The following is an 11,740-nucleotide window of genomic DNA, read 5'->3' as shown; positions in this document are numbered from 1 at the left end:
TCTTCACTGAGAGCCACAATGAACACAGATCTTTATTGACAGTACACGGCAGAACATGGAAACAGCAGGTCAATCCGTTTAGCCCAAGGGCCGATACACCAATTCACCAATTTGTCAGTGTTAGTTTGAGAGAGAAAAGCAGCTAATCTCTCCTCTCTGCTCTCTATTGATCACACACTTAGACTCCACTTCTCTGTCTAAACACTATTGATTCTCTCTCTCTCTCAATCTCTTTCTCTCTCTCCCTCTCTTTCTGTCTTGCTCTCTTCACATACCACAGCTCTCAACACATCTTCGCCTCATACACTCTGACTACTTTTCACATAATAGTCTGAATAACTGAGAATGAACGGCCTTGTATTTGAAACCTTGAGTCACATTCTGGATGACTACATGAGATGAGTTTTGCATGAGCAAAATATGTAATTCCTGGAAAATAGTACTACAAGCGCAGCTTATCAACTATACAAAGCATTTTATAGTTTGGTCCACAAGTGTCACAAATCATTGTCCCCTGCTGTGTGCATTCAAAAGCTTATTCATGGTCTCATTAAAAAAATCAATTACTTAGCAACCCTTCAACAGCATGAATACAGACCATGATTAAAAATTCACTGCTGGGTACACTGTCTCCTGGCTTTGTTTTTCAGTCTAACATCACAGAGTGCACTTAAAAAGGAACACATTCCTGTCAAGATGAAGGCTATGTAAAAATCATAGAATTACTGTCTTGAGGCAGATGCTTCCCTCTTTGTTTTTTTTAAAAAATTTTTTAATTTATTTTATTTATTTATTTTTTTTTACATCTAATCTAATCTAATCATTTCCTCTAATTGAACCAAGGATACTTATTTGATTGGCTCTAGCTTTTGGGAACCCTTGTAATAAAACATTTTAGTTTGCAGGTGTGATTTGGTTGAGAAGTGTCTATATAGTTGACAGAGACAGAGAGAGAGATTCACATTTATGACAAAAACAGACTTTCCTATATCATTTATTTAGTTTATATCTCTCTATGATGATCTCAAATCACTGAAATGTAAACGAGGAGTCTAATCTGGTAATCATATGCTGTGGAAAAGCAGCCAAGCACCTACGGGAATCACCAGCCTCCCTGTATAGCTCCTATTTATTAGATTTGTACACCCTCTACTGGTGATTTTTCACTATTACAAATGGTTAGTTTTGCAGGTTACAAAACACAGACACATGGCTTGTGTAACTGAAAATCAGCTGGTGTTTGGTAACCGGTTGTAGGGGAGAACGTGAGGCAGATTGTCACATGAATGCCTTAAACTTGAAGCTTCGACAGCATTTCACAGTTAGAATTCATCGTTACCTTTCACAGGAAGATGCCTCCTCCAGCGGCTGACGGCCAAACCGAGGTGAGAAAGATGTTAAGGGAAGTGCTGGTGGGTCGGGAGGATCCAGAGGGCTTCTTCGCCATGTGTGTGTCCATCCTAGGGCACCGAGAGACCCGCACAGTGTTCCCGTCCCTCATCCAGCCTTTGTCCACGGCCAACAGAGCCCTTCACTCCATCCTTATCTCCATCTACCAGGAATATTTCACCAAGGTCAGTACACTCATAGCCCATACGATGCATTTCAATACACTTTCTCGATCACTGACAAGCAGAATTCTTTAAAATTCCCATGAAAACAAATAAGAGCAAGACAACAACTATGTTTTTTAAATATAAAGTTAGTATACTGTCTATTACCTACCCCTGAACGCTAAATTTAGCGATTGTTCACAACCAGGAGAGGCCAAATTTACCTTGTGAGTGAAGTTGTTGTGACTAATGTGTTAGTAAATAACTAACTTTAGCTAGCTAGTTTAGCTGCAGTTAGCTTAAATTGAGCAACAGGTCCGTTTATTTGGTATTTTGACTACGTGATACTAAGCTTTTTTGCTATGCCTACTCGTGAGAAGGAAATTTACCGTTTTTAAAAACAATATTGAAATAATAGTGTTTGTTACAGAAATTAACCAAGGACTCTTGCTTTGACGGCGATGACGGGTTAAATTAACTAAAAGCTAATCGCACCTGCGCACTCGACTTATTCAGGTTTGGCAAAGCTCGACTGAGAATTACTTTAGGTAAATATTAAAGAATGAAACAGATATGGTATGTTTGAACATTATTTTATTTGTAGTACCCACCTTGTACAAATGCTCAGGTGCAAGTTGTTCTTCTTTCAGAGGTGGAACAAAACTGACTAATGGAGTAACAGAGATACAGCTACACACACTTTTTAGGAACACCTGTACTGCACACCTGTCCATTCATGCGATTATCCAATCACATGTCACACCTAAAAACATGCAGATACAGATCTGCATCAGTCAAATGTTGGTGCTACATGGGCTGGTTTGAGTAGTCAGAAAACTGCTTATCTACTGGGATTCTGACCACAACAGTGTACAGTTCTACAACTTCATTTAACAGCCGCTTTTATCCAAAGCGACGTACATTTGAGAGTAGATACAACACATTCTGTGTAGCTTAGTTAGAATAGTGCAAAAACAAAAAGCAACCAGTGAGGCACAGTTATGCAGCTAGTGTGAGTATTGTTGCTGACCATGTGCATCTTTATATGCCCATATTCTAATTGGCACTTCTGACATTATGAATCATCATGCCAGATGTAGGTTTTTGTAAGATGGCCTTTACCTAAGCTGTCCAAAATTGGTTTTGCAACATGATAGTGCATTGAGCGGTCTAGAATGAGAGATTCCCAGCATGACTGCAGATGTGCAGATGTTTTGTGATGCAGTCATGTCAGCATGGAGCAGTCTCTGACAGAAATGCTTCCAATATCTTGTGGAGTCCTGGTCAAGAACTGAGGCTGTTTTGAGAACAAAGTTAAAGCCCTGCCCAGTTTTCGTATGGCATTCCTAATAAATTGCTCTGTGAGTGTAAATTAAGCCCTGTCTGTACACACACAGTCATTCCTGAGTAGGGATCGAATCAGCTCATGTTACTTAAAACACCTGTAGGCCTTTACAAAACACATGTATGGCCCCATAAACTTAGTGTTGACAAAGAACTATCCAGCTTATCACTACTTCTATTATAAACATCAGTTCTCCATAATGTAAACCAATCACAAAACATTTTTGCCAATGTTTGCGAAAGAGTTACCAAACATTTTGAGCTGCTGCAAATTAAAAATGATGTTAACTATAATAAAAATGGTTTGTCTTAATTCATTTGTAGACTGAAGATGATGAGCTGGAACTTGTTTTGGCTCTGTCTCTACTGGAAATGAAAGATCAGCAGCCATCAGTCCCCAGCCAAGAGTGCCAACTTCTGCAGCAGCCTGGAGACAGACACAATCAGAGCAGCTCTGTTCAACTGAGCTCAGGCTCCAAATCTCAGGGAAGCAGCTACACCCAGCTAGCAGATGTACCAGGCACAAGAAAAAATACAGACTCAGCACAAACTGGACCCTGGAGGAAGGAGAGTCCACCACAGACAACTAAAGAGACTGAGCTTCTGAAAAGCATACAGCTTGACAAACGTAAGAAGCAGACACCTGGGACAGGTCAACCTGTTTCCAGGCAAGATACAGTAAGAGCAGATGATGAAATGATGGGGGAAGAAGATTTGAATCAATCAGAGAAACCAAAGCGCTCTAAGAACAGGAGGCAGCGGAGAAAAGGTGCTGGCCAGCAGCTTTTAGGCCTGCCCGGTTCTCCATCAGCACCACCGCCGGTATTGCTGTGGTTCAGGAGGGATTTGCGACTTTGTGACAACCCTGCTCTCATGGGATCACTGGAGGTGGGTGCACCTGTCATCCCAGTCTTCATCTGGAGCCCTGAAGAGGAGGAGGGACCAGGGATTACAGTGGCTATGGGGGGAGCTTGTAGGTTGCTCAAGGAATCAGAAATAATTAAAATCTTTGCTAAAGCACAATGGAATCAGAGCTTCCATACAACTAAAGATTTTTAATTTGCAAGTCTTCCTACTGTCATCTAACCATGTCGTGCCTTTTTTAACAGGTAAATATTGGCTTCATCAGGCTCTGTCTTGTTTTTGTTCATCTCTGGAGCGAATCGGCAGCCACCTCGTCTTCCTCAAGGCAAACAGAGAGGGGAATGAGGTGGGATCTTCTCTGCAGACACTTAAGGAGCTCGTAAAGGAGACTGGGGCAAGAACGGTGCTGGCTAATGCTTTGTATGAGCCCTGGCTGAAGGAGAGGGATGATGCGGTGGTGTCAGCCCTGCAGAAAGAAGGTGTTGAATGCAGGGTGTTCCACTCATACTGTCTCAGAGACCCTTATTCTGTCAGCACAGAGGGTGTGGGACTCCGAGGTTAGTCACAACAAAATGGATCTGGTGTGCTAAGCTTGCTTAAATATTTGTGTTTTGTAGTTGAAATATTTGCTGAACTTCTATTTGTCTTCTTCCGCGATGTAGGTATAGGTTCAGTGTCTCACTTCATGAGTTGCTGCAAACAGAACCCATCGTCTACATTAGGGGTTCCTCTTGACCCTCCAGTATCTCTCCCCACACCTTCCCACTGGCCACAGGGTGCACCTTTGGATACACTAGGCCTTGCTCGCATGCCCCGAAGGAAGGATGGCACAACGGTTAGTCAGCGTTGCAAAACAGCCCACTAACACAAAGCAACAAGTCTAAAATATAATAAAGATTATATCCTGCTTTATATCCTTTTATATCCTCAATATTTTCCTGTGGTCATTTTTGTATTCAGATTGACTGGGCAGCTAACATACGAACATCCTGGGATTTTAGCGAAGAAGGTGCACACGCCCGACTAGACGCTTTTCTTCATGATGGTGAGACATCTTGCGTGCACTTTATAAACTGTATTTGAAGGACTGTTAACAAATGTGGCATTTAAACAACACTATATGATCATTTCCATGTTTCCTAGGTGTGTATAGATATGAGAAAGAGTCCGGCAGGGCAGATGCTCCAAACACCAGCTCCCTGTCACCCTACCTTCACTTTGGTCAGCTCAGTCCACGTTGGCTATTATGGGATGCCAAAGGAGCACGTTGTCGACCCCCTAAGTTCCAACGGAAGCTGGCGTGGAGAGATTTGGCTTACTGGCAGCTAACCCTGTTTCCTGACCTCCCCTGGGAATCCCTCAGACCTCCATACAAGGTAAAAATCGGCTACAGATGACATGCTGATTGCACATTAGCGATATCATAAAATTTAAACTTTTGATTTTTCAGTTAGACACCACACTTTATTCATCTGTAATTAAAAGCTCATAACATACGATGAAGAATGATGTTCATTAACAAAGCATTATTCATCCACTGGTGATTGCAGGCTCTGCGGTGGAGCAGTGATCGTAGCCACCTCAAGGCATGGCAGCGAGGTAAAACTGGCTACCCGCTGGTCGATGCCGCCATGAGGCAGCTGTGGCTGACTGGCTGGATGAACAACTACATGAGACATGTGGTGGCATCTTTTCTCATAGCGTATCTCCACCTGCCTTGGCAAGAGGGCTACCGCTGGTTCCAGGTGAGATGTGTATGCATACAGGCACGAATATACTCACATACACATCATAAATAATAAAACACGGTCTAAAAAGTACTAGTTACTGACTGTATCCAAAATCTATGCTTGTTTAGGACACCCTGGTGGATGCAGATGTTGCCATCGATGCTATGATGTGGCAGAATGGGGGCATGTGTGGCCTGGATCACTGGAACTTTGTCATGCACCCCACTGATGCAGCAATGACCTGTGACCCCTATGGCAGCTACGTTAGGAAATGGTGTCCAGAACTTGCAGATATTCCTGATGAGCTTATTCACAAACCCTGGAAATGTCCTGCGTCCATGCTACGTCGTGCAGGTGAGGCTGCAGATTCACCTGTTCTTTCATTAATCATAATAGCACTAACCACCCGTTCTGAATCAAGCTATGTAAAGTATTTATGTGCACCTTAACACAGAAATCTTCTGCTCTCCTCACTGGATAGGTGTGGTGTTTGGACAGACGTATCCAGAGCGTATCATCACAGACCTCGAGGGCCGGAGGAATCAGTCTCTGCAAGATGTCGCTTTGGTGCGCAGAGAGTTTGGACAGTATGTGGACAAGCGATCAGGCTGTGACTTGGTGCCTTTGCCCCCACGCTTGGTGTCTGAGGCTCTGGGCTTATCGCACATGGGTGGAGCTGTGGTGAAGGAAGGGAAGGAGTTCCTGTTGCCTGTCATCACCCGCATGGAATTCAAACACCAGCTGGAAGACCCGGATGCAGATGCTGCATCAAACCCCTACAACGCTGTTCTAAAGGGATACGTGAGCCGCAAGAGGGATGAGACCATCGCCTTCCTTAATGAGAGAGACTTTACTGCCAGTGTGATGTATGAGGGAGCTCAGAGAAGAGAGAGGCTGGAGAGTGATTATCGCAGAATGGAGGGACTTCCTCTGCTTCCTTCACCTCGGGGCAGAGTCAGACGGACTCCAACAGCCAAAGACAGGTTCTCGATAGTACCTGGTGGAGCAGTCACTTCACTTAAGTGACACAGAGATCAAGGCTAAACATTACAGATTCTAAGTCAACAAACAGTTGTTAAATTTAAATGTACAAAATGGAGGTAAAGTGTAAAGATGAGCTGTGAACATCTAATCTACAGCAGACCCAAAAATGTGCATAGAGGGAACATTCATGCCAATAAAACAGAGACAAAGTTTACTGTAGGGTTGGAAATGTTCCTAATGTTTTTTAATCTCAGGTAATAAGCAATTTTATACCAGCCTTCATAAAAAAACACTGGATTAAGTTAGCCTGTGCAGATTGGTGCAACTTCATGTTTCAAGTAGTTTTTATTGTGAAGCATCATTTTTAATATCTTTGGTTCTTGGGCAGCCTTTTTGTGTTTTTCTAAGGGTGAAATGATGCTGTACAAGATGTAATTTTTAATAATACTTCACACATTTATAATATAAACTCTAAATGCTGGGTTGAAATAAATGGAAAAAGTAAACCAAATGTGTAAGGAAATGTTTATTTTCTATAATACAGGTCCCATGTCCACAGTTTAGCTGTCATACATGCAATGCAGACCAACATAATTAATAATAACATACAAATCAAAGTGCTTTTTAAGTCTAACAGTGTCCTAGAACAGAATTTCAAGTTTTCAAGCTCTGACTGAAATGTTTGGAAACTATTCTATTGACTGTAAGTCTCAGTCTCTTCTGTTTTGGGGGATTTGAGGTTGCAAGAACTCAACAACGGTTGTTTAGTCAATGCAGACTGGCAGGACCCCTAAAGTCAGTCTGTAACAGTAGATAAAGGATTCCTAATGTTCACAGCTCTACAACACTGGCAGGTCAGCAATCTGGAGCTATAATGCTCCACTGGTGGGTGCTAAGCATTGCGTTGTATTGACAGGCACATTTAGTGCATCTCCCTGCCAGTGGTGTTTGAAAAGGGAGAGGGAGCACAGCACTTATTAAGAGGCGTTAGGTTAGTCCTCGATGGAGCGAATGTATCGCTCATATGCCGCTTCATCCATTAGAGTGTCAAGCTCAGAAGGGTTGGCAATGGTCATCTTCATCAGCCAACCTATAATATTAAAATCAGGTTTAGCTGTGAATCAAGGACGAACATTGTTCAATTTATTCCAAGCCACACTGCACTGTGCAAAGGTTTTCGGCACTTTAACTGTTGACAGTCGTATTCATCAAGTAATACCATCAGGGTACCAGCTGTTAACATACAAAACATGGCAAACATATGGGCAGAGCTGTCTAGAACTGTTTATAGGAGAAACAAGGATACCTGCAACAGGTTATATGAGCCCACAGAGCGCTGATTTAAACATTACATAAACAGAGGCATGACGTATCCATTGCTATTTTAGAGCCAGACCATCACACCATGAATTAGCTTGATGCTTTTTTCCTGGGTTTTCTGCACTTTGTATGATGATAATTATTGAATAAAAGCCACATATTTTTTAAACCATTTTCATTTTATTTTTAGTGCATACAACTCTTGCATAGTACTGTGTGTTTAATGCCACGGCCTTCATTTTCAAGAGTACTCTTTCACAAATAAGCTGCATTTATCTATTACAGAGTGAAACTAAACTTGTAAAGCCATTGAAGGTACTTGAGTAAGCAAGCACCATGCATGTTTTTTTGTTGTTGTTGTCAAAGGTACATTCTAAACACACAGAAGAGCTTGAGTGAAAATTTTAGTTGAAGTGCTTTGAGTGACATTTTTGCTTTAAAATGTTAGAGAAGCAGAAAATTTTCATTTGCTCTTAAGTGGCTTTTGTTTGTGAATGAAATTAAATAATTACTGCCTGGAGGTATGGCAGAATGAACAAAGAAATGTAAAGCGACAGTTTGCCATTCATTTTAAATACACAAAGAATGGGCTAAAACATGCAAAATCTCTGGAAAGGATCAGGTGTAAAGTAAAGGTTGACAGCATTTGCAAGATATAAATTATACCTCATAATTTTCACACATAAAATATGATGGTGTGAAACAGTTCAATGTACTTATACAACAACTTCAGCTTTATGTTCATAATGCAGTATCAGCCTTCTGTTATGTTACAATACTGCCATCTACTGTTCAAGAATTAAACCTCTTAGTCCAATGCTGTAAATTATTATAGTTGCTAAAATTTTAATTATTTCTTAATATGTATTCATTTTTAATTTAAGACATAGTGCTATTTTTGGAACAAGGACAAATATTGCTTCTACATTTGTTTGTACAAGTATAAACCTTCTTTGTTTCACAGAAAAAGCTCAACTATGCACTGACTCCTAAAACAGGTTTATTATGCAAGAATACACCAGTCGAAGGATAACGGCAATGATTTTTGGAAAAAACAAATAAAGATTGGTGTGCATATATTTGCAATATGCAAATTGTACAAACACCCTTTCAGAATAATTCTTTAACCACAAGTGGCTACTATTTAATTTCTTATGTAAGCCTAAACTATTTACCTTCTACCAAATGGGTCAATGTGCAAACTGTTCACTGACACTGTTTGACGCATGGACTGAATTATGTATTTTACGTGTGCGCTTACCATCTTTGTAGCAGGATTTGTTGACCAGACCCGGGTTGTCTGCCAGAAGTGTATTGACCTCTACAACTTCTCCAGTCAAAGGGGAATAAAGCTCACTGGCTGCCTTTACACTTTCCAGAGCTCCAAACTCATCTGTGACAGTAAATGTTACAAACAAATTCACTTACATCAAAGTCTGGTGATCTCAAAAGCCACTGCACAAGTAAAGAATGCAAAGTTATTCTGACTTTTTAGATCCTTTGTGAAGCTACATGTGGTTTAATTTAATTGGATTTGGCTTTAACCAAACAACCAAGAGTCAAATGATTTCAAATTATAACATCCACACTTTGGAATCCCTGTGGGGTTGAAAAACTGAATAACTTTCCAACCAATTTCCAAACAGCACATTAAAATGCTGATCTATTTTAAAGCCACTGACCAAATGACCAAAACCTATTTTGTATGTAATTTAGAGGACCTTGAGTTGAACTAAAACCATTTTTTTGCCAAATGAGTTCACTGGATCGTTTTTCTTAACTTTTGTGTCCCCTTCCAAAGAGCACCGTTATTATACTTGGTTGAACTTCCGAGGACACTGTGGATTTGTTTTAATTTTTGATAAAACACAGAAAATCGTTTGTAAATCATTTCAAGTTCATTCAAATTATTAATGTAAGTTCTCCTGCTGCCGTTAAAAGGTGAGTCAATTGCATTCAGGATTACTCACTAGACTGATGTCATCTAATGAGTAGTGGAAGTGCAAAACTAGCTGAGTTCAATTTACTGCACTTTAAAAAATTAGTTAAACAAAAGCACATGAACTTGACACTACAATAATCAAAAAGCTTATGTATATATTAGTACTGACAGCTATAGATCCACAAGAAGTGAAATTTTCTTCATATGCCTTTATAGTAACACTTGGTTAGCATATTCTGTTCATACCTTGCTGAGCCAGCTGTGTTCCCACCTCTGGCAGGCCACAGTAAACTACATCTCCCAGAGCCTCCTGCAAGCGAGCAGAAAACAAGGTCAAACAAAGCAGCAAAAAACAATTACTTCAAAGTGTGTTTGTGCAAATGCATGTATGTTTGTGCACCACAGAAGCCTTTTTAGTGCACATCCAAGAAACTTACTTGTGCAAACTTGCTGATACCGACAGTCCCAATTCCTCCGTCCTCGACTCGAATCCATTCGTGTTTGTCTGTGAATTTAAGTGCTGCAAAAATAACACAACAGACTCAGAACACGAAGAGGATCTTACAGTTTTTGGTGAGTGTGACAGCCAGAAGGACAGACAGATACACAAACATGCAGTAGCAGCATCGTTAGCTACCATGTCCTTCTCTCTAGCTAATGTTACCAAATGTTAGCTAACAGGCTGCTCTGACACACAATTTACGGCGAAGTACCTGCTGATAACCAGCTAGAAGAGGCGATTGTTCTTCCGAAATAAGGCTTAGACGCCAGCTGCAGAGGAGACAGAGGTACCGAGCGAGCAAGTAAAGGCAAAACTGTGCAAAAGTTGGAAGACAGGGAGCGGAGCAGCCCGCAGGAGGCCATCTTTGTCGCTTACTGATGAGAGTGTGGGTCAAGTTTTCTTCGTTGATATGAGACGAATCAGCGGCGCTTCACTGCCCCCTGCTGGTCGGGATTCATGGACTCACAGGAGTTCCATTATAAAAGATAAATCTGTTAAAAAATAAGGAACAAAAATGTGTAAATATAAAGAGGAATAAATAAAAAATAAATCCGTTTAAAAATAAGGAAATAAATGTGCAAATAGAAAGAAGAATAAATAAAAGAATAAATACCTCTGTTAAAAAATAAGGAAGTGAATGTGTAAATACAAAGAGGAATAAATGAAAAATAAATAAAAACCTTAAAAAATATGGAAATATAAAGGTAAATTTTGTCTTTGCTTTTCCCTTTTCCCTTTGTTTTTCCCCTTTGTTTTTCCATTTTGTCATTGCTTTTTCCTTTATATTTTTATATTTATTGACTGATTCTTCTTTATATTTACAGTTATTTCCTTATTTTTTTAACAGATTGTTTTTTAAATTTATTTATTTTATTTATTTTTTATTTATACTTTATATTTCTGTTTTTATTTTTTATTTATTCCACTTTATATTCACAAATTTATTTCCTTATTTTTTTAACAGATTTATTTTTTAATTTTTTATTTATTTATCTATGTTTATTTATTTTTTAATTTATCCTTTATATTTCCATATGTTTTAATTTTTAATTATTTTTTTCATTTATTCCTCTTTATATTTACACATTTATTTCCTTCTTTTTTAAAGATTTGTTTTTTATTTTGTTCATTTCTCTTTATATTTATACATTTATTTCCTTATTTTTTTAAAAACAAATTTATTTATTTATTATCTTTTTATTTACTCCTCTTTATATTTACACATTTATTTCCTTATTTGTTTAAACAGATTTATCTTTTATTATGGCACTCCTGTGATTCTCAAAGATTATCCTTTAGCCTAAAAAAAGCTTAAATTACAATTCAAACATATATCTAAAGCTTTCTTGGGTCATTTCTTGGGTCATGTTTTAACCAATGTAGTAGATTTGAGGGTTTTTTTTAAATTGATGAAGCACAATTCTGACATATTTCGATGTGTAATTGAATAGCCACAGTGATTATTTCAGATAAATGTTGGCGTCCAGCAGGAATTACAAGA

The 11,740-nt window shown here is 39.3% G+C and overlaps 2 protein-coding genes across 2 annotated transcripts; one reads left to right on the top strand and one right to left on the bottom strand.

Moving 5' to 3' along the window:
- The first annotated feature begins 1,224 nt into the window (after window positions 1-1,224).
- Window positions 1,225-6,986, top strand: si:ch1073-390k14.1 (deoxyribodipyrimidine photo-lyase). The gene is made up of 9 exons (XM_023291229.3): window positions 1,225-1,574; window positions 3,222-3,870; window positions 4,007-4,318; window positions 4,424-4,596; window positions 4,722-4,806; window positions 4,905-5,137; window positions 5,312-5,506; window positions 5,620-5,845; window positions 5,973-6,986. The coding sequence occupies exons 1-9, from the start codon at window positions 1,353-1,355 to the stop codon at window positions 6,515-6,517; spliced, it is 2,640 nt and encodes an 879-aa protein (XP_023146997.1). The 5' UTR covers window positions 1,225-1,352; the 3' UTR covers window positions 6,518-6,986.
- On the bottom strand, window positions 6,987-10,626 carry LOC111582522 (glycine cleavage system H protein, mitochondrial-like). Its single transcript, XM_023291230.3, has 5 exons — window positions 10,451-10,626; window positions 10,175-10,257; window positions 9,984-10,047; window positions 9,057-9,188; window positions 6,987-7,565 (listed from the first exon to the last, which is right to left on the bottom strand). Exons 1-5 carry the CDS (start codon window positions 10,599-10,601, stop codon window positions 7,468-7,470), a joined length of 528 nt encoding a protein of 175 aa, XP_023146998.1. The 5' UTR covers window positions 10,602-10,626; the 3' UTR covers window positions 6,987-7,467.
- Window positions 10,627-11,740: the final 1,114 nt, after the last annotated feature.

The sequence above is a fragment of the Amphiprion ocellaris genome, chromosome 3, assembly GCF_022539595.1.
Source record: "Amphiprion ocellaris isolate individual 3 ecotype Okinawa chromosome 3, ASM2253959v1, whole genome shotgun sequence".
In the NCBI taxonomy this organism is placed as follows: Eukaryota; Metazoa; Chordata; class Actinopteri; family Pomacentridae; genus Amphiprion; species Amphiprion ocellaris.
Note: the sequence above shows the minus strand (reverse complement) of the source record. Positions and strands in the feature narration are given on the sequence as shown.